The sequence below is a fragment of the Dipodomys spectabilis genome, unplaced genomic scaffold, assembly GCF_019054845.1.
Source record: "Dipodomys spectabilis isolate Male_0828 unplaced genomic scaffold, ASM1905484v1 ptg000297l, whole genome shotgun sequence".
Lineage (NCBI taxonomy): Eukaryota > Metazoa > Chordata > Mammalia > Rodentia > Heteromyidae > Dipodomys > Dipodomys spectabilis.
The window spans coordinates 1,869,966-1,896,800 of NW_024870974.1; the positions used below are offsets into that span (position 1 = coordinate 1,869,966).

General features: G+C 41.1%; 2 protein-coding genes across 6 annotated transcripts in view; one reads left to right on the forward strand and one right to left on the reverse strand.

Moving 5' to 3' along the window:
• Positions 1-26,464, reverse strand: part of Sec24b (SEC24 homolog B, COPII coat complex component) — a 70,436-nt gene extending 43,972 nt beyond the window's left edge. For 4 of the 5 annotated variants that reach the window (XM_042701710.1, XM_042701709.1, XM_042701707.1 and 1 more), the window contains exons 1-3: positions 26,326-26,464; positions 11,975-12,712; positions 7,299-7,460 (exon numbers count right to left, since the gene is read on the reverse strand). In XM_042701710.1, coding sequence (XP_042557644.1) covers positions 7,299-7,460; positions 11,975-12,712; positions 26,326-26,458 — 1,033 coding nt within the window. In that variant the 5' untranslated portion in view covers positions 26,459-26,464. The remainder of the gene's footprint in view (positions 1-7,298; positions 7,461-11,974; positions 12,713-26,325) is intronic. The other variant, XM_042701708.1, reaches the window with a different exon arrangement.
• Positions 13,212-13,696, forward strand: LOC122127135 (60S ribosomal protein L36a-like). The gene has a single exon (XM_042701711.1). The coding sequence runs from the start codon at positions 13,276-13,278 to the stop codon at positions 13,594-13,596; it is 321 nt and encodes a 106-aa protein (XP_042557645.1). The 5' UTR covers positions 13,212-13,275; the 3' UTR covers positions 13,597-13,696.
• Positions 26,465-26,835: the final 371 nt, after the last annotated feature.

A 26,835-nucleotide genomic window follows, 5' to 3' on the forward strand; every position in this document is an offset into this window, starting at 1 on the left:
TTCTAATTCATTCTGCCATAAGCAGGGTTTCCAATCTATGAATCTAGTTAACCAAGAGGCCAAGAAATATTCCATAGACCCTAACATGATAAAGAGCTCTGCAATGAACAGACCCCAGTAGTTAAAAAGACATTTTCCTCAAGAAAAGGAAAGAAGAGAAAGAAAAAGGAGAGAAGAAAAACTACAAACCACTGAAGACTGAGAGTTTGCTTGGTGGCAGAGCACCCGTCCAGCCTGTGTAAGCACTGGATTTGATCTCCCCAAGGGTGAGATGATATTTTAAAAAAAGGACATGCCAATTAAACCACTTACTAGTAAAGATACCTTAGGCAGAATGCTCCAGGAGACCATATCCTCTGGGACTGCTTAATCAAAGTTACCTTTGCTGTATCCCTAGGATGCATCTATGTTTGCAATACAGCAAATTGGTCTTAAAAGTACTAGTAGAGGTTAGTTTTTTTAAAAAAATTCAATTGTTTTAAACAACTATTACCTTTCCTAAACTATTAGAAGACTTTCAAGAGTTCCCTCCCAAAAACTATATTTTCAGAAATCAATTTCCAGGTATCAATTTCTATACTCTCATTCCTAAAAAAAGTACCAGTGTTAACAGCCGTTCTGTTTCACTTCCCAAAGAAAGCATGGAACCCAAATCTCTCTGGCACTAAATCGAACACTTCCTCCTGCCTCCAGACCTATGGACCTTTCCCATGATGGACACACCTCAGAGAGACGGGTAACACAGATTAAACAGAGGAATGGTTCTCATATAGCAAGTCTATATTCCAAAATATGAAAACTAGGGTGATACCAGAAATGACAAAGTTATTTAAATAATAATCTGCCTTTACAAAGGTCCCAACCTGTTCCCTAGTGTCCAAGAATTTTCTGCTCTTGAAAGATCCCCTGAGAACAAAGTGAGAAGCGAATAAGAACTACTGAGTAGAAAAGCAACATAACCATGTGGGAAGATGGGGACTCAGGTTCCATTTTAATTCTAGAGTTGTGTCCTGGCCAAGTTACCAACCTCTCCTCATCTTCACATAAATCATATGGAACATGGAGGGATAACTACCTCAAGCGGTTTTAAGGTTTAAGTGAGTAATATATTTCAAATGCTTAGACATGATACCTCATCTGCACTAAACACTATTAGCCACTATCATTAGGTTGAACCTTAAAAATGTCTTCTTTTAATATATTAACGCAAGTATCAGTTATTGTTAATATGCATCTCTAAGAAAAATCATTAGCTAGAGGAAGAAAAAAAAACCTTCCAACAATCTTGACTAGTGACTAAGAAATGCTAATTCATTTAGTTTAGTTTTTATGGTGCTTAAAAAATTATTAAGTAGTTGTACAAAGAAGTTACAAGATTTCACCACATAGCCAAGTTTGGCTGCAACTGGTCATCCTCCCGCCTCATCTTCTCAGTGCTAGGTTTACATGGTTATGATGTTATGTCCACTTTAGCATTGCTAGTTCTTTGAAAATCAAATATTTTCTAGGGTTACTAGATTTTTCCATGACATACTAGAAAAACCCTACAAGGTTGAAGGCTGTAGTTCAGTGGAAGAGTACCCAGCATTTGCAAAGCTGTGATCCAGAACCACAAAAATAAACAAGTTAAAAACAAATCCTATCAATCCTTCAGTAAATGACAAAAGTATAAGTTGTGTATAAAAATTAAGCTGCTATAGTTATAATACAGCATTAATCAATTTTTAAAAAGTTCTCACTTTGTTATAGTTTGTATTTACTACTTTTGGAGTCCTTTCAACAATAACAAATTTGCCAAGAGGCAAACTATTACTACTCAGGATTGTATATTCACTCCTATTTTGAGAACTGCTTTTGCCCATAAGGTGATAGGGACAAAACACCTTGATGTAACACATGACCAATATTCATTTTTTTTCTCTAGAATACTGGAAGAATATGGTTAAGCACTGAGTGGCGGTAGTGTAAAGAAACATAGAACTCTGAATGACAGCTGGTAAAGGAAAAAGGAGCAGCTCCTGGAGGGAGAAGGTCAGTGCAAGTCATCCCTATCCCCTGAAAGTTTGTTGGTCTCTGGGTAGGAAAATAAGTGCTCTAGATTTCAGGTTCCTTCTTTATGAAAGGGAAATGAGGCAGGATGTACCTGTTTCAGGTGATGAACAAACCAAAAGCACTTATTAAGTTCTAAACTGCTAGATCAAAGCGATAATAACACAACCATCTATAACCTGGAAAACAAAATCTAACCAGTGACAACTTCAGAAACGTGACTTAGAGGAGTAAAAAGACGTAAAAAATAAAGTAAGATTGCTTTAGTATGCTTTAGATGCTTCTAATACCATTCTTACTTTGTATGAATGACAATACTCATTAATTAGGTGTATAAAGTTGGAAACTAGAATCAATAAATCACATCCAATCCAAATATAAATATCTAGTAGAAAGGAGGCGAGCCCATTCATCTCACTGAATAATGCATTTTAATGGGCTGGGAATGTGGCTTAGTAGTAGAGTGCTTACCTAATATACATGAAGGCCTGGGTTTGATTCCTCAGTAAGAAAAAGCTGGAAGTGGTGCTGTGACTCAGGTGGTACAGTGCTAGCCTTGAGCAAAAGAAGCTCAAAGTCAGGGCCCAGGATCTGAGTTCAAGGACCAAGACAGGCAAAATAATAATAATAATAATAGCCAAGCTGGGCACTGGTGGCTCACACCTGTAATCCTAGTTACTCAGGAGGCTGAGATCTGAGGATCACAGTTCAAAGCCAGCCCGGGCAGGAACGTCCATGAGACTCTTTATCTCCAATTAACCACCTAAAAACTGGAAGTAGCTCTGTGGCTCAAGTCATAAAGTGCTCCCCTTGAGTAAAAGAGCTCAGGGAGAGCACCCAGGCCCAGAGTTCAAACACCAGAACTGACAAAAAAAAGCCTTTCATTAAAAATACACTTTCTATATAAATAGCATCATATCCATGATGTTTGTGCTATTTTCACCAATTATGTATAGTATTTACAATAACAGCTCAAGCCAAAAGAAAATTCTGTAATAACAACTTATCATCATAAACAATAAAGATATAGGTTCTAAAGTTTCGATTTATTTGTTAGTGTGGGAGCAAAATACAACAGTATTTAAAGAATTTCTAGCTCAACAGGACATTTTACTTTCAGAAAAGGTTACAAATAAAAGGAAAAGAGGGGAAAAAAGCCTTTCCAAATGTTAACAAATGTTAAAGGATGACAGTGTCAATGGATACACTTAAAAGAATAACATAGACTGGGGATATAGCTCAGTGCTTTCCTAACACACGAAACACCCTGAGTTCAATCCCTAGCACCACAAACAATTAAGAGTGATGTTACACTTCTGGTTTATAATCAAGACATTACTATAACTTTTGACAATTTTAGATGTTGATCTCAAAAAATGTTCAAATTATAGTTTTTCAAGTATTTTTTTTGGTATGACATCTCCTCTCTTCACCAGCAGTAAATGTTTTTACCTGGAGGTAGGTAAGCCTGGGGATCTTTGCAGCAGAAAGAAGAGGTCTCGGGTAGGGAGAGGAAGAGGACAGACAGTACAGTATTACATTAAGAACAAAACTCGGACTTTCAGGGTCTTATAGTGGTAGGCCAAAAGCTTGTAACTGAAGGACTACTTACCAGGAATGGCTTGGGAAATTAATAGGTATTGAAAATAATACTAGGAAAATATTAATTGAATTTATAAAACCTTTCAGGCTGCATTAAAAGACCAAATCTAGTCAGGTGCCAGGGGCTCATGCCTGTAATCTACTACTAAGGAGTCAGAGATATGAGGATCATGGTTCAAAGTTAGCCTGGCCACAAAAGTCTGATACTTATCTCCAACTAACTACCAACAAAAGCTGGAAATGCAGCTGTGGCTTAAATGGTAGAGTACTGGCCTTGAGATTTTTAGTTCAGGGACAATATCCAGGCTATGAGTTCAAGCTACAAGAGCAGCGCTCCACGCACACACACCCACACACACACACACACACACACACACACACACACACACACACACACATGATCAAATTATAAGTGTAGAAAGGAAAGAGATACAAAGTAAAGACAGAGAACATATTCAATACATTAGTAGCAGAAAACTTTCCAACCTTGATTTAAAAAAAAAAGGGTTATCCAAATGAGGAAGCATACAAAATATAAAATAGGCAAGATCTGAGAAGAAACACCCCTAGAAGTATTATAGTTAAAATACTAAGTGTCTAGAATAAAGGAAGATACTTAAAGTTGAAAAAGAAAAGACACATGTTCTATACAAGGGCAAACCCATTAGAATAACAGATTTCTCAGCACAAACTCTGAACATAAGGAGGACATGTAAGGACCTAATTCAAGCCACCTCCCCCCCAAAAAAAACCCCAAAACTGTCAGTCTAAATTAGTGTACCCCCAGTAAAACTATCCTTCATTCCTTCATAACAGGGGTAAAAGCTTAGAAAGCCAGAACTGGTAGCTTAAACTTGTAATCTTAGCTAATCAGGAGGTTGAAATCTGAGAATCACAGTTCAAAGCCAGCTAGGGCTGACAGGTGCCAGTGGCTCACGCCTGTAATCCTAGCTACTCAGGAGGCTGAGATCTGAGGATCTTAGTTCAAAGCCAGCCGGAGCAGGAAAGCTGGGAAACTCTTATCTCCAATAAACCACCAGAAAACTGGAAGTGACACTGTAGCTCAAGCGCTAGAGCGCTAGCCTTGAGCTGAAGAGCTGAGGGACAGCACTCAGTCCCAGAGTTCAAGGCCCACGACTGACCAAAAAAGACAAAAACAAAAACAAACAAACAAACAAACAAACAAAAAAAAAAAAAAACGGCCAGAGCAGGAAAGTCTGGGAAAGTATCTCCAATTAACCACCAAAAAGCTAGAAGCAGAGCTATGGCTCAAGTGGTAGAGTATAAGCTTTGAGCAAAAAAGCAGTTCTCCAGCCCTGAGTTCAAGTTCTGGAATTGGCGCCAAAACAAAACAAAACAAAAAAAGGCTAAGGAATTCATTACTACTAAACCAGCACTACAAAAAGATACTTAGGAACTGGGCACTGGTGGCTAACGCCTGTAATCCTAGCTACTCAAGAGGCTGAGATCTGAGGATCATGGTTCAAAGCCAGCCCGGACAGGAACATCTATGAGACTCTTATCTTCAATTAACCACCAGAAAACTGGAAGTGGGGCTGTGGCTCAAATGGTAAAGTGCTTGCCTTGAGCAAAAGAGCTCAAGGACAGCGCCCAGGCCCACAGTTCAAGCTCCATGACCACACACACACAAAAAAAAGGTACTTAGGGAATCCTATCCATGAAAAAAGAAAATAAAAACCAGGAAAATACAAGAAAGAATAAACCCTAATACATGAATAAATTCTAATACATGAATAGATTAGTAAATGAGCAATAGGAAAGAAGTATAATTTCAAAGAGGCAAATACTTTTGCTATAAGTAGAAACTAGACCTAAAAAAACTTATTTATAAACCTGTATATTCATATATATACACTGAAACACCTAAAATACACACATACACACACACACAAAGAAAATAATTCTAATTGTAGAAGTCTTTAGAGGGATAGAAGGAAGGGAAAAAGATGGAGGGTAAAGAATTTCAAAATTTTACAATTATATATGATGATGACATAAGGAATCTCAATGAAAACTAGTGGTCAATAAAAAATTTAAAAACCTGGGCTGGGAAGGTACTCAGTGGTAGAGCGCTTGCCTTGCATGCATGAGGCCCTGGGTTTGATTCCTCAGCAGCACATAAGCAGAAAAAGTCGCAAGTGGCACTGTGGCTTAAGTGGTAGAGCACCAGCCTTGAGCCGAAGAGCTGAGGGACAACGCCAAGGCCCAGAGTTCAGGCCCCACGACTGGCAAAAAATAAAAATAAAAAATAAAAAACCTATTGGAAAGGTGGAGAAAGATAATGCAGTAGAGGGCTATTCTTAACAAAATATATGCACGTTAGAAACATCATGGTGAAACTGTAACCCCATGGTACAATTCAAAAAGAATGACAGGAAAGTAAAATAGGCTTCGTTGTGGGCGTGAGTACTATCAGGAGTAGGAGAGCTAGAGCTAATGAAGATGGTGAATGAGGATGAATATAATCAAAGAAGTTTATCTGCAGGTATGAGAATAGAACAATGAGATCTGCTGCAATTATTTTAAGAGGGGAGGATGGTAAGGGAGAGTAATGAAAGCAGTAAGGCGGTACGTTTGATGGGTACACATTGAAAGCATGTATAGAAATGTCTCAATGAAATCCCTCTTGTACAATCAATGTATGCTAACTTAATAAAATTAAAAATAAGAAAGTTTACAATGTGTAAACTGGTCAATTGACAGAAAGGTCTCTGCTGACCACATCAACATTCAGCACATACAAGCAGTGAAATCAGCCTAACATGTTCCAATGCTGTTTCCTTTCCTGACTTTCAGAATATAATGGAAGTGTTCTTCAAGCTCAATTTCAAAGAAATGTTCTTAATATATTTCAATAGTTGCTCTGCAGATACTGAAGATTCCTGAAAACAGTTCAGCTATTTCAGATCCAATGAAATACAGTACATAAATATGCTGGAATTTTAGCCAGATAGAAATTAACCAAGAATACTTCTGAAAGGCAAGACAATGTAGAGAAATAGGAACAAAACAACACATTTTCATCACTGGTCACTTACTTATAATAAATGAGTAATAATAAATAATAAGTGAGTAATAAATGAGTCAACTTTGGTCTGCAACCATGCAATAGTGTGGGTTATAATTTCATTTTCACTCCTCAAAGTTTATTTTTCACTAATAATAATGACAAGTACAGAAATCATTGAACACCATAAGATTCACTAAGTAAGGAGATCTCAGTTGCCTTATCTCTAAAAATAACCTTTAATAACCTTCAATAACAAGAACAAAAAAAAGAAATGGCTCACAAGGGATGGATAAGTAAATCATAATACATCAACACAAAGGATTTTGTCATGAAAAATGGTGAAAAAAACTGCATACATAAAAACTGTATAGTTTAATAAATGTAAAAGCGAAATACAAAATGGTAAGCTATAATTGTAACTTAGTAAAATAATCATAAAAAGACACTGGAAATTAAAACATAAATAGGCACAGTCACAGTTGAATTGAGATCATAAATTAATCTTCTCACATTTTCTTAGATAAGGGTTACACAGTATGCTTTTTCAAATCAGCTACTGGTGTGTATGTGTACATACGTGTATATGTGTGTGTCAAACAACAAATTTCTCCAATACCTTTCTGCTGGAACAGCTCTGAGGGCTGTGTGACAGAGGCCATGGGCTCGGCCGGGTGCTTTGCAGCAGGAGGCATTCTTGTTGATGGGACTCCTGGCAGAACAGGGGGAGCTACTGAGCTGGACTTGGGAGGCATACCCGGACCAGACAGAGAATCTGCAACTGAAGACAGGATTATTCATCCACAGCAACAAATGTGAAGAACATTAAAACAGACTTATGAAAAAATGCAACTTATTTAAAATTTTATAGAAAACTTCAGCATTCCATGCATGTGTTTCACCTAGGAAAAAAGGCAGTCTAGCGGGGCACTACTGTCTCACATCTATAATCCTACTCAGGAGGCAGAGATTTGAGGATTGAGGCTTAAGCCTGCCAGGGGAGGAAAGTCCTCCTGAGACTCTTACCTTCAATTAGTTAACAACTCAAAAACTGGAAGTGGTGCTGTGGCTAGAGTGCTAGTCTTGAGCAAAAGAGCTTAGGGACAGTGCCCAGACCCTGTGTTCAAGCCCCACAACTGACGAGAAAAAAAAAAAAAAAAATGTAGTCTAAAGAAATGCTTTTACAAAAAAAAAACCTAGAAATCCTATTCTCCAAGTATGTATCTGTCTATGTATCTATGTATGTATCTATCTACCTATGTTTGGGGGGAGTGCTACTGGGAGTTGAACCCAAAGCCTTGTTCTTGCTCTACCTCTTGACTAGTACACCCATACCTACCTATCATGTTTGTGGTGATACTAGAGTTTTACTAAGGGCCACATGTTTGCTAGGATGGTGTGATACTGCTTAGCCATACCTCTAGCCCACGTTCCAATTTTTAGTGACAGTTTTTCTAAAGTATCTCATAAACCTCCTCACCTTATTAGACAATGAACACAATGACCATTACCATTAACTGTTGTATTATGCGACGGCGTGTCAGGCAAGGAGATAAGTGAGATTACTTGACTATAGTAACATGACTTCTGAATTACAAAAAGTATCTGTTGAACTACCAGCTGCAATTTTTTTTTTTTGGAACATGGTAAACTGCTACCTGTCATATGGTGGTTTTAACTAAATTCCTTATTTTTTTTTTTTTTTAAAAAGGGCTTCACCATAACACTAGGTTGGATGTCTTAAATAAAGTATATTTGATTCACAGTAGCCTTTGAGATACTTCAAATTAGCAAATATTTTGCCTGTAGTTATAAAAACATTGACCTATAGGATCACCTTTAAAATTATCCAATGAAGAGATCCCTGAAAAACCTATAGTAAAGAACAGTGATCAATAGGGACCATATTATATAAACAGACATGATCATATGGACATTTGTACATATGCACATACACACACCAATATGGGAGATGTATGTATATATGTATGTATGTGTATGTATATATATATATATATATATATATATATATATATGTGTGTGTGTGTGTGTGTGTGTGTGTATGTCAACACATAGTGTTGACATAGTGAACACATAAAGCAGATGGGGGAAGGAGGTGGAAAGTAGTCTTTAGGAAGATTTTCTTTGCCTTACTTGGGAATTCCTCCCTGGTGAAGACGTGAGTTTCCTAGGGCAGTTTCACAATGTATGTGCTAAAGGTTAAGTGGAAGTATGTAGCTAGAATACAGAATCCTCTAGCCCTGGGATCACGCTGAAGGAAATGAGGCCTTTGGTCCACAGAGAGATTATATAGCCTATTTAGCCCAGTATCACAAATAAATGTTATTTGCCACAGTGCCACACATACAAAATAGCAAACAGTGCTCTCTTGGGTCTCCTTGCTCAGTGTAGTCTACGAGATAACACCTCATATGGAAACTCGCTAGACATGTAGACTCTGCAGACTCTTCAGCCAGGCCTAACAGACCCAGTGAATCAACCTACCTTTTAGTAAGATTCTGAGTAACTCATATGCATAAAGTTTTAAAAGGATATTTTTCCATTGTCCCATTTGTTAGGAAATGGAAAGACTTGGGAAAAATTCTATTAAGTGATTGAAGTAAGCCAGGCCCAAAGAAACATAGGTCCCATGGTTTCTCTTATTTGTAATAACTAGTATATGTCTGAGACAAGCAGAAATGGTCAGATAAGTTGATGTTAGGTGAAATGAGCCCCAAGGTAAGGACTGAAGTGGTTTTTCTTTCTTGCTATTGTTTCATATTTATAAGGTGATTTTTTTTGTTGTTGCTTTGTATGTCCCTCCCCCACGGTATAACCTCTGTTTTCACTGTATTTGATGTTGGTATAATTTGGGGAGCAGAAGGGAAAAAACAAATTGTTTAAATAGGGATACAGGTGGACCCATCGCAACAATAAATGTACAAAATGCTATGTTGAAAAACAAACTTTACAACTTTGGTGGGAGAATGGGAGGGCAGGGATGGTAAGGGGAAACAAAGGAAGAGGCAAAAAACTTACTTTAAAAAAAGGATATTTTTCCCAGAATATTTAGAAGTGAAACAACAGTATTTTAAGATATGTATTTTAAGATTTTATTCCTCTAAGGTCAGTTTCCTAACTAATAATTCACTATACCTTCCTACAACAGTGCTAAAGTTTCCAGTTATTTCACACCTTCAGGATGCCTTAGTATTGTTAGACTTTCAAATGCCTATCAATCTGAAGCTCTAGGTATGGAGGCTTATAACTGTAATCTTAGCGACTTGGGAGGCTGAGATCCAGAGGATCACAGTCTAAGGCCAGACTTGTGAAAATTTCATGAGACTCCATCTCAAAAAAGACAAGCTGAGAAATGGGGGGAAAAAATGTAATTTTCCATATACACAAGTAACAAATTAATATGGAAAATACCACCAAGTGAGAAAAATACAGGAATAACTATTTCACACATCAAATGTCCTTTCAGTTTAAGCTGTCTTTCAATTATGAAAAACTTGCTTACACAAGGGAGGATCTCATGGTTATATCTTCACATTATGAAAAGTTTATTTTTTTAGAAATTACTCAAGTTTATCATGCTTACCTTTCATGACTAGCACCAGATATGTTAAGAATTCCTTCTCTACTACTCTCTTTTGAGACAGGCTTCTATATTTTCTCTTAAGTTTTGCCTTCCTGAATTTAAATAATTTACCTATAATTTCTTTTATATATGGAGAATTCATCTTCCATCTTGTAGCCAAACTATCACTTTCTCAGACAAAACTGCCCTAAGCTTTATGACTAACTTCAGACTAAGCTTCATGATTAACAGGTCAAATATACCTGAAGTAAGCTCTAAAAGCACCATAGATCCTTGCTTCATGACACTCAAATAATGGCAACTCTATCCATTCACATTTGTGTAGATGTCTGCCTCCACAGAGATGGGCTGCGGAGCGTGTATCGATAAGAATCAAGCCTCTTACTCTTTAATCTCTCAACACTAGATGAATCTTGGCACAAAGTAGGCTTCTAAGTATTTGTCGGATGAAGGCAAATGTACCAACAGTAAGAACCAGAAAAGCATGCCAATCAAAAAGGAATTGGTTCTTTCCCAAAAGGAATTGGACAGAAGAAACTGCTGTAGTTTAAGGGATAAAGATAGAAATCACAAAGAATAAGTCTTTTGTCTGTTTTTAATATTAAAATAGTCTGTAGATAGTTCCTAGTAGCTCTTTAGTTCTTTGTAAATTACGTATAATTCACTTCCTCATATATGATAATATATAAGTATTAGGCCTCTGGACAGCCTCTCCAAAGAGTATTCCTTTATAATTTCTATAAAAGTAAACATTGCTGAATGCCAGTGACTCATGCCTGTAATCTTAGCTACTTGGGAGGCTGACATGTGGGGATCAAGGTTCGAAGCCAGCCTAAAGTCTGTGAGACTCATCTCTTATTAGCCACCAGAAAGCTGGAAGTGGAGCTGTGGCTTAAATGGCTCAATGTAGTCTTGAGCACAAAAGCTCAGGGGCAGCATCCAAGCCCTGAGTTCAGGTACCAGAACCAGCATGCACGTGCACATACATACATACACATACACACACACACACACACACAAACAAACACACACTCTCTCTATATCTATATATTTATAATATATAACAAATTTACACACATATATTTTTACATATGTACTATAATTTTAAAACTAAGTCATTTAACTACATCTTTGGTTTAGGAAGTTCAGAAAGGCTAACCACCATGATATCCTTTATGTACTTTATTTCCATCTTCTTTATCCTGTATCCTAAATTGCCAATTTGAGAACAACAAAGCAGTTTTTATGTGTAGGAGGCACCCTAGAGAAACCATTGTAATGTTGTAGGTCTTTACTTTTCTAAGGTTCTGGATGGACCCAGCTAACCTAGAAGGAAAAAGAATGTGCCACCCTGGCATTTCCCTCAAAATGGACCCCTCCAATTTGCCCTATACCAAATTCACACTAATACCAATATAGTAGAGGTATAAATCCATTAGCATTCACTAAGAACCCCATCATGACCAGGAATAAGCTATACAGGGCAGATGGTCAGGTGGCAAATTGTGAGTTGGGGGAGGGAGTTGGAGTTCAGAGATATGCCATAAAATATCTCAACTAAAATCGCAAATATACTGCTCTGGTGAACTACTTTTTACTTTTTCTATTAGGCAAATTCATCTTTAACCTTCATATAAGTAAACACCTGATTTGGAGATGCACTGATTTTCAACAGTGTTTTGGCAACCTACCGGTACTTGTTGGGTTGTTGTTGGGTGAAGCCAGAGATCCCATGTGGTTTTGGATGAGATTGTCTTGGGTTGATGGAAGGCCTGGAACTGCCCATGGTAGCGTATTATATCGTGAGAGATTCTGCTGCTGATGGTGGTGTTGTGGAGGAGGAGGAAGTGGTGACGGATGGCTGAGAGCTGGATTTTGGCCAGAAAATGAATTATCTTTAACTGGCCTGACAGCTGGAGCATTCTGTGAGGTAAACATTTGCCCATATGGATCACCAGCAGGCAGAGAAGGATATGAAACACTAGGATACACAGCATTAGAAACAGTTGCCATAGTATAATGACCACAAGTAGAGGGAAATCCCTGAGAAGCAACAGACGAGTTGGCAGAGTACATGGCTGGGCTATTGTAGTGATTCACAAAAGAGTATAACTGGGAGGCACTCGTATGCAAATGGGATGCTGATGATGCAGCACCTTGGAAAGATCCTGGAGCGGATCCCACAACATGAGGGGCAGAAGGACCCCTGCCATACATTTGCTGTGTTCCTGGTTGGTTGGCTGTGCTTGGAGTCACCACATTTTGTGTTGGTACTGTATACAGACCAGAGTAGTAATCATTACACTGGTTATCCAATGGCATTGAGGTCATTTTTCCAGGTTCTTGAGAGTAATGTCCTGAGGGGGGAAGATAGTTCTGATGATGCAATCCATACCCAGAGGGAACCTGCATTTGACTCTGTGCTGGACCTGAAGAACAAAGGAGCAAGTATTTACGGGTATGAATAAACATAAATTTGTAAATAGTTACTATCTAAATACTGACCAAATTCAAACTTTCTTCTCATACCATCAATTTATTACAAAAGAAACACATTATCATAGACCTTCTGTTGAAGCTAACCTTCAAGTTGGTCCCTAAAGAGCCCCCAACCTTCGATATTCAAACACATATCTCTCCCTCATGGACCAGGATGACCTGTATGACCAACAGCAGATGACACGTCACTTCTAAGATTTGCCTAGTCTTCGGTTCTGGCTCTTTCTCTCAAGACCACTCAGGAAGAAATAAGCTACATTATGAAGAACTTTCGGGAAAAGGCAATGTCATGAGCAAAGGAATTCTCTGGCCAACAAAGATAAAACAGGCCTGCCAACTATTACAGGGGTGAGTTTGCGAGCATCCTTCAAACTCAGTAGAGTCTTAGTGTATACATAACATTTCATTAAAAAAAAAAAAACTACACTTTTCCTCAGAGCTGCGTGAGGCGTGTGTCGTGGTCTCCGAGTCTCCCGACAGCTCTACTACAAAGATGGTCAACGTACCCAAAACCAGAAGGACTTTCTGTAAGAAATGTGGCAAGCATCAGCCACACAAAGTGACCCAGTACAAGAAGGGCAAAGATTCTCTGTATGCCCAAGGGAAGAGGCGCTATGATCGGAAGCAAAGCGGCTATGGTGGGCAGACCAAGCCAATATTCCAAAAGAAGGCTAAAACCACCAAGAAGATTGTGCTGAGGCTTGAATGTGTTGAGCCTAACTGCAGATCCAAGAGGATGCTGACCATTAAGAGATGCAAACATTTTGAACTGGGAGGAGATAAGAAGAGAAAGGGCCAAGTGATCCAGTTCTAAACTTTGGGGGGAGGAGGGAGATGGGATCTTAATTTTGAGGGGAAGATCCTGAAGCTATAAAATTACCTGATAGAAAACTAATAAATCTCAGAAAATACCCCCCCAAAAAACAAAAAAACTACAAACAGAACCATGACAAACTTCTTTGCTTGTATTACTTAAAATATACTGGGTATCCTTTCATATTAGATATATAAATCCTCACTTTAAAAATGTACATGCAGGGGGCTGGGAAGGTGGCTCAGTGGTAGAGTGCTTGCCTTGCATGCATGAGGCCCTGGGTTCTATTCCTTAGCACCACATAAGCAGAAAAAAGCTAGAAGTGGCACTGTGGCTCAAGTGGTAGGGTGCTAGCCTTGAGCTGAAGAGCTGAGGAACAATGCCTGGACCCAGAGTTCAGCTCCCAATACCAACAACAACAAAAAGTACATGTAGTTGGATGCTGGTGGCTCACACCCATAATCCTAGCTACTCAGAAGGCTGAGATCACCAGCCTCTGCAGGAACATCCATGAGACTCTTAACTCTAATACCACCAGAAAATCGGAAGTGGTGCTGTGGCTCAAGTGGTAGAGCCGCTAGCCTTGAGCTGAAGAGCTGAGGGACAGCACCCAGGACCAGAGTTCAAGCCCCATGACCGACAAATAAATAAAAAATAAATAAAATTATACATGAATTTCATTGGAGGTAACATTAATTACTGAATCCTCACTGATATTTATTTCAGAAGGTAAACTGAAAATTAAAGTGGTCAATTTCTATGATGAATCTTTGTAAGTCATCTAGCAGTAAAACTGGTTTGTGCTGGGCTGGGAAGGTGGCTCAGTGGTAGAGCGCTTGCCTTGCATGCCTGAGGCCCTGAGTTTGATTCCTCAGTACCACATTAGCAAAAAGAAAAAAGCCGGAAGTGGCACTGTGGCTCAAGTGGTAGAGCGCAAGCCTTGAGCTGAAGAGCTGAGGGACAGTGCCCAGGCCTAGAGTTCAGGCCCATGACCCGAACCAAAAAAAAACCAAAAAACAAAACAACAACAACAAAAAAAACTGGTTTGTGCTTTAAACTCAACTATTAAATGGGTCATGGTGACACATACCTATCATCTCAGCACTTAGGCGTGAGCTGGAAGCAGGAAAGTTAAAAACTACCTTCATGACAGACAGATGAGTTGACATTTGTATTAAGGATAAGAAAGCAAATGCTACACCTGCGCTACAAACGGAAGCAGTGGCACCAAGCAACACTGTGATTATCCTACTCTTCACCACATGCAATCACAGGGGAAATACCCATTGTCACAAATGTCCTACTTTACAGAGAAAAATTTACTAATTTTATTATATCTCAACCTGGAGTAAAGTTTTCTAATAAAAATAGGAATAGCATGAAGCACAAGCACTTGTATTACATGCTTATATATGAAGATTATCTTGAGGAAAAGTGATTATTAACTTAGTTGCAATCTTTTTTTTGTGTGAATAAAAATATAAGTAAGTAGAATACAGCAGAGTATACCAAAAAAATACATTATTGGCAAACCTGTTCACACCAGAAATGTAAGGCCATTTCAACAATAGAATCCATCAAATGTAATTCTAGTAATAGACTTAATCCATATAATTACATCAATAGATGCTAGAAAACAAGAATACATTAGGTAAAACCTAATATCCATTAGTAATAATTTTTTAAAAGCCTCCTAATGAAGTAAGACTAGAAGGAACTTTTTTTCCTTTTTCTTTTTGAGATGCTGCATATCAAACACAAGGAGTTCAGATGCTAGGTAAGCACTCGGTATATCCCCTAGAAGGAAATGATCTTGATCTAATATGGAATAATTATTAAATCCTACAGCAAACATCATCCTTAATAATAAGAGAGAGAATGCTTCCTAAAGCTAAAGAAAATGAGGAGATACCCTCTTTCTCCACTGCTATAAAACAAAATATTTACTCCATCAAGCTAAGAAAAAAATAGCCACAGACCAGAAAGGAGATAAAACCCCCTTGATTTACAGAATCACATGTCCACAAGACAATGAAAAAGAATGGTGAAAACAGATGCAGATGCCAGTCTGAAAAGGCTGTTGTCAAAGTGGAAATAATGTAGACATAAGTAAATGTAATTCAATTAGAATTCAAAGAATAAAATATTTTAGTTCATAATAATATGAGTGACTAAATTTTAAAGGGGAATTAACAGTCAAAGCCTTCCGTAGAGAAAAATTCCAAATAATGAATTCAGAGGAAATTCACCATTAGAATTCCATAGTAATACCTGCTGTAAGTATCATTAGGGGATAGCAAAAATTAGTGAAATTTTAAGAAGAAGTAGGATAGAATAACATCTATTTTCTCAAGAACAGTTATTAACTAGTGTGATAACTTTTTTTTTTTTTTGGGTCCGGACGTGGGGCCTGAACTCTGGGCCTGGGCGCTGTCCCTCAGCTCTTCAGCTCAAGGCTAGCGCTCTACCACTTGAGCCACAGCGCCACTCCGGCTTTTTTCTTTTTGCTTATGTGGTGCTGAGGAATCGAACCCAGGGCCTCAGGCATGCAAGGCAAGCGCTCTACCACTGAGCCATCTTCCCAGCCCTAGTGTGATAATTTTAACATGTACAAAGAACATTACTTAATACATCTCATTCCAAGAGCAGGGGCTTAATTCCTCTTCTTCTGAAGCTATACTGGAGCTAAGGAAGTCACTCTAACTACACAGTAATAAAAGGAAAAAACCACCTTCATAGTGGAGGAATTTGCTAAACACACTCTGTGATGGACTGAATGTTTATAGCTATTCCTCTCCAAGACCCCCCCTCCCCACTTAGAATTCTTGTGTTGAAGCCCCAGCACCCACTTTGATATCAGGAGCTAAATAAAAGTCTTTGGAGGTAATTAGGTTTAGGTTAGGGCCTGAGCATCATGATGGAGGTAATGGCCTTACAAGACAAAAGATCTCCCTATGCACACATACCAAGTTGAAAGGCCAAGTCAGCACATAGCAACAATGTAAAAGAAAGCCTTCCTCTGACCTCAGACTTCCAAGTTCCAGAACTTTGAGAAAGTAAATGTAGGCTGCTTAGCTACCCAATGTATGGGAGATTTTTTTGTTTTTGTCGGTCATAAGGCTTGAACTCTGGGCCTGGGCCTCAGCTCTTCAGGTCAAGGCTAGGGCCCTACCACTGAGCCACAGTGCCACTCCAGGTTTTTCAGGTGGTTACTGGAGGTAAGAGTCTTACGGACTTTCCAGCCCATGCTGGCTTTGAACCTTGAAACTCAGATCTCAGCCTCCTGAGTAGCTAGAATTACAGGTGTGAACCATCAGTGCCCAGCTAGCTATATGGGTTTTATTGTTGTCGTTGTTATAGCAGCCTGAGCTAAGACCCACTTTAAGTTAAGGTTAACATGAGTAGCAATAAAAGAAACTGATATCATGTAAACTCGGGTATTTTACCTGTATATTCTTCCTATCCTCCAATCTAATCATGAGAAAGCATCAGAAATCCAAAATGAGGAACTGAAAACAAAATATCTACCCACTATTCAAATGTCTAGATCAGAAAAACAAGAAAAAAAAAAACAGAATAAGAAGTTGTCACAGACTAAGAACAAGAAACAAGATAACTAAATGTAACATGACATCTTGAACTAGATCCCACAACAAAAAAAAACAAAACAGTAGAAAAACCGATGAAATGAAATTTAAGAAATAAATGATCAGTAGCATAGTTAATTGTATTTTACCAATTTTAATTTCCTGGTTTTGATAAGTCGTCTAATGCATCATCATTTTATAAGCTATTAATATTAATGCTGAGGGAAAGGTATTATACTTTCCATACTATTTTTGAAACACTTCCATCTAAACGAAAAGGGATTTTTAAAGCATCTGTGGGAAAAAATTGTTGTGAATGACCTAGTAAATTGAATTATATGACATAATTTTTTTGGACAACAGCTATGCCAAACATAAACAGAGTAATTTTCCTGAAAAGCAAATCTGATAAAGCTTTCCAATGGTTTCTCTTACCATTAAGAAAAATTTAAATTCTTTAACATGGTCAATAGAAGACATACATCTATAACCTTACCCATGTAACTGTAACCCCCTCTGTACACTATTTTACAATAAAAAACATTTTTAAAAAAACATACATCTACAACCTAATCTCTGGAACCTGTGAATATGGGAAGTCACATGACAAAGGGAAATTAACCAGATGAACTTTACTAAAGAAGCATAGCTTCAATTATCCAGGTGGTCCCAATGTAATCCCCAGATTCCTTAAAAGCAGAAAAGGGGGGCACAAGAGAATCAGAGGGCGATGTGACCATAGAAGACTTTCCGAGATGCAATGTTGCTTGCTGGCTTTGAACATGGAGGAAGTGGCCATGAGCCAAGGAATGTGGAGAGCTCCTCAGACTGAAAAAAGCAAAGAAAATGATGCTGCCCTAGATCTGCCAGAAAGGAAAGCTGTCTTATAGAGAAATCTTGGTTTTAGCTTACCTGAACTTCCAACCTACGATTAATAAATCCATACTGTTCTGAGCCTCCAACATGTGGCAATCGGTTACAGCAATGAACAGAAAAACACTGCAAAGGCTCTTCCCCCTGGGATCTGGGCCTATCCGTTCTGCTTCCCAGCTAGCTCATTCTTTCACAAGACGACTTTCAACAGGTGTGCCTTAGCATACACGGGCACTCTTTCGCATCCTCTGCCAAAGGCTGATCAGTAAACAAAATTACATTAGCTACAACTAAAGATGTATGATTCTGATATGAAGGCAAACAGAATATTGAGCAGGTGGGAAGATGCACAATGCTGCCACCCCCCCCCACCCCCCCACACACACAGGCAAAGGAGTGCAAGTAAGAACTATACCTCAGGGGGCCCCAAAGAGGCTGACAGGGCAGAACAATTTTACTTTGCCTTTTAAAGGCTTTAGAAGGGGATCAAATATATATTGTCCGGAAACTTCCATTTTTCTATGTACATGTTTAAAGACTAATTCTTTTTAGAATGCCACTAAAAATGAATGAAAAGGCTGAGAATCACTGTTCTACACACACTTAGGAGATTTTAAAATTTGGCTTTGGCAGTACTGATGTTTGAATCAGGGCCTCACATTTGTTAGGCAAGCACTCTACCACCTGAAAAACACGTACAGCAACAAATGCAGGTGATGTGTCTTTTGCTAGTTTCTTTTGCTAGTTTTTTGACTGCACAAGGGTTTGAACTCAGGGTGCAAGATTGCTGGGCTTGGATGCTCAACTGGTACTTTGCCACTTTAGCTATTTTGGAGTTGGAGTCTTCAAGACTTTTTCTGCCCAGGGTGGCTTCAAACCACCACCCTCCTTATGTCAGCCTCCTCAGTAGCTAAGATGACAAGTGTGCACCACTGGTGTCTGGCTATACATGAGTTTTCTTAGGACACATGAAATATGATTTGGTTTGAAAAATTTCAAAATGCTCTGAATTTCTTTTGTTCTACTTTCTCTACCCTCTAATGCATGACAGTAGTAACCAAAGTGCTTTTTAACATTTCCTACCACACAGTCAGTCTCCACTGGCTTTTCTCCGATCCAAATGAAGTTCAAACCTCCTACCTTAATTTGCAAGAACCTCCAACAACGGTGCAACATGTCCTCCAATACTCTTCTTCCATTGCTCTCTCTCCCATATATTTTTAAAGCTCCTTGCCTTCGATCCACACATTCCTACCTGACCTTTCAGGCCATAATTTTGGACACAGTTGATGCTCCACTTGACCTCCTATTACAAGTCATGAACTGGACACTGGCTAGACATTATTTTACTACTCCACCTCTCTACTTCCTCATGTTTTTCCTTATTCTATTACAAGAGGCTTTTGACATACAATCTTTAAATTGAAAGCAATCTAACCCATCTTGCTGCAAGATGACTAGTTCAGGTAAATGGCCTATTAGCCTATTTATTAGTAGAAACCTTGCAACAGTGGATTTGTGGGAGAAAAGTCTGGAAAGTGGAAGAAAATTAAAGACCAAAATAGTGACTGAACCTTTAAGACAGGAAGGAAATAAACTCCTCTTAGTGGCAAGTCTCCCAAAACAATAAATATGAAGCCAAGGTCACTTATTCAAATGAGTTCCTACAGTGTAACGCTATTGGAAGTATGAAGAAAGCCTACATCATCTTTGCCATTCATAGATGGAATAAGCTGGTGCTCTGGAGAAGTGGAATTGAGGGAACTTCCATTGCTAAACACCAAATACTATCTCAGTTAATGCAGTCATCTTACTAACTAACTCTACAAGAAAGGAATCTGTATGCCAAAGCTCAAAGATCTCAGAGATGCTGGGTACCTTTTCTCCACAAAACCTTGAGCAACCTTTTCATCAGTCCACACCTTCTGGGAAATTCTGAGTCTGCTCAGTCTATTGCAAATAGTGCTTCTCTAGGGCTGAACACGTATGACATCATCCTCTAACAATGCTACAGTGCTTTCTATGAAAATTCTTTACTCCTAGCAAAGTCCACAAAGCTTGACTCAACTCTGTCCCACTTCAAAGTCTTTAGCATCAAACACTTTAGGGTTTACAAATGAACTAAAAGAGGACATTTAATGACAATGATTGTAGTTTACAAAATTATTACAACCATAAGCTCAGAAACCTTGGACACTGCCCATAAAGAAAGCAATAAAGATTTTAAAAAGTAATAAACCTGGATAAAAGGTGCTTGTTTATACACAGAGCAAATACTTTGTAAAGATCCTTGAGATATCTATTAATCAGTGTAGAAAAAACGCATTCAGAGAGCTATATTATACCATGGTAATCTATATTACACCCATATCTTCATGAGAGATCCTGAGGCTTCTGAAACCCAAGACACTGGTCAAAGGGAACATACTTCAGACACATTGGGGAGACTAGCATCACTTTAAATTTTGTATGTGGTCTCAAAGCTGAAGGGTTTCCTGTAACTGATGAACCAGATACTGTCTGGGTGAATGTTGTGTTTACTGATCCTTTTCATAATGAATTTTAGTAATACTCTCATCTCTTGCATTACTGACAATTAAACTGATGAAACTGCCATTAGCATCATTCTTGAAAAAGACATATGGTGGGAAGAAAACACTTTCATGCAAAAAATTTTAACCTAAAAGTGAAGTGAAAACAACAACAACAACAAAAAAGGTACCATGTTGTTAAATCTAATCTTGTAAAAAAAAAAAATCCTTCCATGCTGCAAGGGTGTTTTTGGTGTTGTTTAACTTTGAGACAGGGTTTCATTTGGTAGTCGTTTGTTCTCCAAACTTTTGATCCTCCCACCTGTGTGTGCTCCACATTATCTATCCAATATATATTAAAAAAGACCCTTTCCACTGGGCCCTGGTAGCTCATGCCTGTAATCCCAGCTACTCAGGAGGCTGAGACCTGAGGATATAGTTTGAAACCAGCCTAAGCAAGAGAATCCATGACACTCCTATCTACAATTAACTACCAAAAAGCCTGAAGTACAGCTGTGGTTCAAGTGATGCTAGCCTTAGGCAAAAAGCTCAGGGACAGCACCTAGGCTCTGAGTTCAAACCCCAGGATGGGCACACATAGAAGATCCCTTTCAAGTGTGAGGGAGGGCTTCACATCTGTAATCCCAGCCACTCAATAGGCAGAGATCAGGATTTGAGGTCAGCCTAGGGAAAAACATCAAGATCCCAATCTTAACCTGGGTATCATCAGCCACCAGCTCAGCCTAGAGAGATCTCGGTCCAGCCTAGGGCAAACTAACAAAACCCAGCCTGAAAAAATGCTTGGGGGTGTGGTTCAAGTAGTAGAGTATTTGTCCAGCAAACACAAGGCTCTGAGTTCAAACCTCAGTAGTACCCCAAAAGAAAAAGAGGAAAAAAAAAACACTTTATGTTCAAGTCAATTGAGACTAATTCTGGAGCTACAAAATTATCAGGTTATTAATTCATTCTACCCTCTTATGTTTGATGACTCAGTTTTAAAAGAAATCTCAAGAAATCTCACAGGAAAAAAAAGTGGAAAATATTAGTGGAAAATATTCCACTAATAAATTTATATGGAAATACAAATAATCCCGTATTTACTCAATGAAAAACTGAAGTGTGGAAATATATTCCAAGGAAGGAAGTTTAAGAGAAAAGATTTCACATAGTTAATGAAGTCAAATTATATCTTCATTAAGCAGAGACAAAGCAAGCTAGTAAACTTAGAAAACTAGTAAAAGTGATGAAGACTCAAGTGTTCTGCCTCTCTGTACTCCACCTTTCACAAACAATTCTTATGGAGAAAGACATGGACTTGTTATCAAGAGAAGTGGTTAGACTTCAGCTGACAAATGTTTAGTGAAGGCCTATAACCTGCCCATTACTGATTCTAGCCCTGGAGACAGAGAAAGCAATGGACAAACTGCCTCTCTGGCAAGGCTTTCCCAGAATTGAAAATGTACCCACTTAGCCTTTCTGGATCCTGACTTCATCTCTAAAAGTAGGGCTAGGTGTGTTACAAACTGGGGTTTTTTTTGTTCTCCTGATTCCCTCTCAAGACTCTATCTACAATTTCCTTGGAAAAAAACAAATGTTTTAAAAATATTTTCTAAATATTCTAAATTATCTTACAAAAGGGAAAAACTCCAACTCTGCAGAGAAGACTTGGGTATTGAGATGAGTGGAGTTCCCCAGTGGACACCAACTGGACATCCTCTAAACGAATTCAACTCCCACTCCAGCAATTCCTGCTCCACCGTGCTGAAGTAGGAGCCAGGTCCCACAAGCAAAGGCCTCCATCCCAGGAGACAGCCCCCACTTTAGAGAAATACATCTATCAGTTCACTATCAAAGATATTAAAAAGTACGGAGAGGAGGGGCTTTGGCTGTAACTCAGGGGTAGAATGCTTGCCTGGCATAACTGAGATATGGGTTCAATCCCTAATACTACAAAAATAACTAAACAAATAGAGATAGGTAAATAGAAAAAAGAAAGGATACAAAGAATTGCCAGTAGAGGAGATTGACAAAACAAGGACTGGGAGGAGGGAGTAAGCTGCCTGCATCTCCCCCTTTTCAGCAACCCAGAAGCTCATCAAATCTTATTGTTCAAGTGTTTTTAGATTGTAATCCTCACCTGGCCTGGCCCAGCCCAACACACAGAGACACAGAGACAGACACACAGACACAGACACACACACAGAGTCTCTTTCTCAGAGGTTAATGGTAAAGACCAAACTTTCTAATGTTTTCGTCTTTCTGGTAACCAATCCCATCCCAAATCAATCTAGGGGCCCACCCTAAGTCACTTCCTTAGGTGTGACCCAGATAGTCCGACAATTAACAAGACAAACTGCTAAGTGGGGCGCCGGTGGCTCAGGCCTGTAATCCTAGCTACTCTGTGATCTGAGGATCACAGTTCAAAACCAGCCCAGGCAGAAAAGTCTGTGAGACTCTTGTTTCCAATAAACCACTGGAAAACTGGAAGTGGCGCTGTGGCTCATAGAGCACTCGCCTTGAGCTGAAGAGCACAGGGATAGTGCCCAAGCCCAGAGTTCAAGCTCCATGACCGGCAAAAAAAAAAAAAAAAAAAAAAAAGACAAACTGCTGTCACCCTGGTAATTCTGAAAGTTTTAGAAGCTCTAAAAACCAGCACAGGGCTGGGAAGGTGGCTCAATGGTAGAGTATGCCTTGTATGCATGAGGCCTTGGGTTCAATTCTTCAGCACCACATAAGCAGAAAAGGCCAGAAGTGGCTCAAGTGGTAGAGCCCTAGCCTTTAGTTGAAGATCTCAGGGACAGTGCCCAGACCCAGAGTTCAGGCTCCATGATTAACCAAACAAAAAAACAACAACAAAAACAAAAACAGCACAAAAATCAACTGTATTTCATGTTCTGTCTTCCATGGTGTTTTGCACTCTTTATTTGGCCTATTCCATGTCTGGAATTCCAGAAATAGCAAAAAAGCAAAGTGGTTAATGGAAGATTATAGAATAAATTAGAAACCCAATAGCTACCTGATTTTCATGATTTTCTTTCTGAAATTAGGAAACAAAGCAAAAATAGATTTAATCTTGTTGCTTCTCTACTTAAACTAATCCCTTCCACAACTGCAAACGTTACCCTAGTTCTTTATTTCCAAATTCCTGAGCATGGCATTTTAAGGCCTTTCTGTATCCTGGTCGCCCTGAAACCACTGAGCTCCCAGCACCGTGCTTTTCTCTGCCACTCCTACCTTTGCTTTCAGTTTTCTGAATATTTCACTCCCAGACTTTTGTTCCTGCTGTACCTTCTTTGTACAGGCAGCCAGCCACTCCCTCCCACCCCTACCTGTCAAAACCCTCTCCAACCCAGCCCGAGCCAACTTGCAATGTCACCAAAATACAGGTCATGTTAAAAGAGGGTTTTGTCTAATCTACTATCCTAACCCCGGTTGCCAGGCAACAGATGTTGAAATGACTGTTGCAACTTCAAAGAAAAGGAATGATTATAAACAGTGGAAATCAAGCATCATTTATGCTTGGAATCAAAACACTGATTTGTTCTTACAAATTTATCATCCTGGCAGCTCTGAGGAGCCACAAAAGTTATAAGGCTAAAATAAACATTTGCAGGGGCTGGGAAGGTGGCTCAGTGGTAGAGTGCTTGCCTTGCATGCATGAAGCCCTGGGTTCGATTCCTCAGCACCACATAAGCAGAAAAAGCCAGAAGTGGCACTGTGGCTCAAGTAGTAGAGTGCTAGCCTTGAAATGAAGAGCTGAGGGACAGCGCCCAGGCCCAGAGGTCAGGCCCCACAACCGACCCAAAATTAAAAAAATAACATTTGCCACTTTGAAAAACTGTCAGCCAAGCCAGGCAGTGGATGAACATGAACTCAGGAGGCTGAGATCTGAGGATCCTGGTTTGAAGCTAGCCGGGGCAGAAAAGTCCATGAGACACTTATCTCCAATAAACCACTCAAAAAAGCTGGAAGTGGTGCTGTAGCACACAAGGATTTGTTAAAACAAAAGTAACCAAGAATTTATATTAAGATTATAAAAATAAAAACTACTGTCAAATATTTTTACTTATCTTTAGGACAAGTGTAAAACACTAGCAAACCCCTTTATTCTAAGACTGTTGGAAATGAAGTATGTAATATTGACAAAGGACTATGAAAAGACTCCACCTCTGATTCACGTTTGAAAGGCACCGGTTGTAGAACTGAGGATTAGCTGGTTAATCAGACTAGCGTCAACCAAGTTTTGATTAACAAATTAGGCAAGACAGGCTGAATGATCAATTCCACGTTTTCACAAGCATCAGGTGCAAAACAGACGTGATTAAAGTCTAGTAAATTTGGACTAACAAATCAGATAAATCAGGTCAATCGTTTAGAAAGTAGTGCTGTTTGCTTACTAACACGGAACAAAAGTGCCTTCTAAATCCAATTCATTAACTTTTGAAGGTTTTCATCCGACAGTACCATCAAGCTGCTAAAGAGATCTCCCCTCCCCCATCCTATGAGCAAGCAAGCACTCCAAATCTCCAGAGGCCAGCTGTCCCGAAGATGATACTCCTGCATAGAATATTAGTATGAAATCGGTTTTCACGTCGCAGTGGCCCATGCTGGAAGTAAGGCCTAGCCTCCAAGCAGGTGACAACCAACTGTGGTACTTTTTTTTTTTTTTCAATTTCTCGAGGTGGATCTAGACAAAGGAGTGGCAGGAGGGCGAGAATCCCCCGATCTCAAGGTGGAAGTTCCCTGGGATCCGTGTGTGACACGGGCTCCCTTTCGGAGCCCCGATGGCCTGAGAGGGCCTTGCCCCTTACACAGGGCCAACCAGCCAGCCACTCTGGCACGATTTTCTATTTCTGAGAGAGGAACTGGGAAAGAAGGGGGGGGGGGATCACAGCCCCCGTTATCTCCAGGTGTTGGTTTTGGATCCGTTTGACCCCTGGCTCCCTTTTCGAAACCCACGGCCAGCAAACTCCAGATGCAGCAGCCACAGAACCCGGCAGGGCAGCGAGGACGGGGCTTGAGAGGGCTGAACTGGGTCAGGGTTACGGGTGACGCTCGGGGAGCACTATTTACACCCCTTTATCTACCAAAAGGAAAAAGGAAAACACCGCCGCCACCGGAGTACAACCTGAAGTTAGTCCTGCCGGGCAGGCCGGCCGGCCGGCCGCACGCTGGCTGGGCCTCGAACCCTCAGAATCCACAGCCCAAACCAGCGAGGATTCCCGGCAGGCCCGGGAAGGCGGGAGGCCGCCGTGCGGGTCCCCCCCGCCCCAGACCGCACACGCACGCACGCACGCGTGGCTGAGCCCGGGTCCCCGCGGGTCGGGTGGGCCCGGCCCTCCCGGCCTAGGGGTCGCTCGGGGCAACTCGTCGGCCCGCGCCCCGGACGGACGTCACGCTCCCACCGCACGTGGGCTCCCATTTCCTCCGTCCCCGGCCTCCGGTTTTGGGGGGGGGGGAACCCTAGCCCCCACCCCACCTTGCTTTCTATAACTAGCTCGGTCCCGGCTTTCCCACACCCGGGGCGCCCCCTCCCCCGCGCGCCCCTCCCGGGCCCCCCCCACGCCATCTGCGCCCCGCGTGGCCCCTCGCGGCCCCCGTACCGCGCCCCCACCACGGCCCCCCGGGGCCGCGCCGCCCCGCCCCCAGCCCCGGCCGCGGCCCCGACCCGGCCCCGCCGCGCAGGCCGCCCGGCCCGCACTAGGCCCCGCGCCGCGCCCGGCCCCAGCCCGCCTCACCGTTCTGCTGCGGCGGTGCCGGGCCCGCGGGCGTGGCGGCTCCGGAGACGGCGGCGGCGGCGGCGGCTCCTGCGAACTTAGGCGGCATGCGAGCGCTGGCGGCCGGGTGAGGGGAGCCGGCGGAGGCCGACATGACGGCGTCGCGGGCGGCGGCGGCGGCGGCGGCGGCGGCTCGGCCCGGGGAGGTGGGCGGAGGGAGGAAGGGAGCGAGGGCGGGGCCCGGCGGCCGGAGGAAGGGGAAGGAACGCGTCCGCGTCACCCCGGGAGCCGCCCGGACTGCAGCCGCCCTGGGCCACGCTCGGTGTTTCCGCGGCCACCAGAGGACCCCCCCCCCCCCGCGCCCCCTCCTCCGTGCGCGGGACCCCGGCCCGGGGCTGGTGCGCGCGCCGCCGCCGCCGCCGCCCCGCAGCGCCCCCTGCAGGCGGGAGCCGGGCAGCGCCGACCCCGGACGGCCGGGCGGGTCGCGGGCCCGCGCCGGAATCCCCGCCTCTGCCCGGGCTCCGGCAGGCC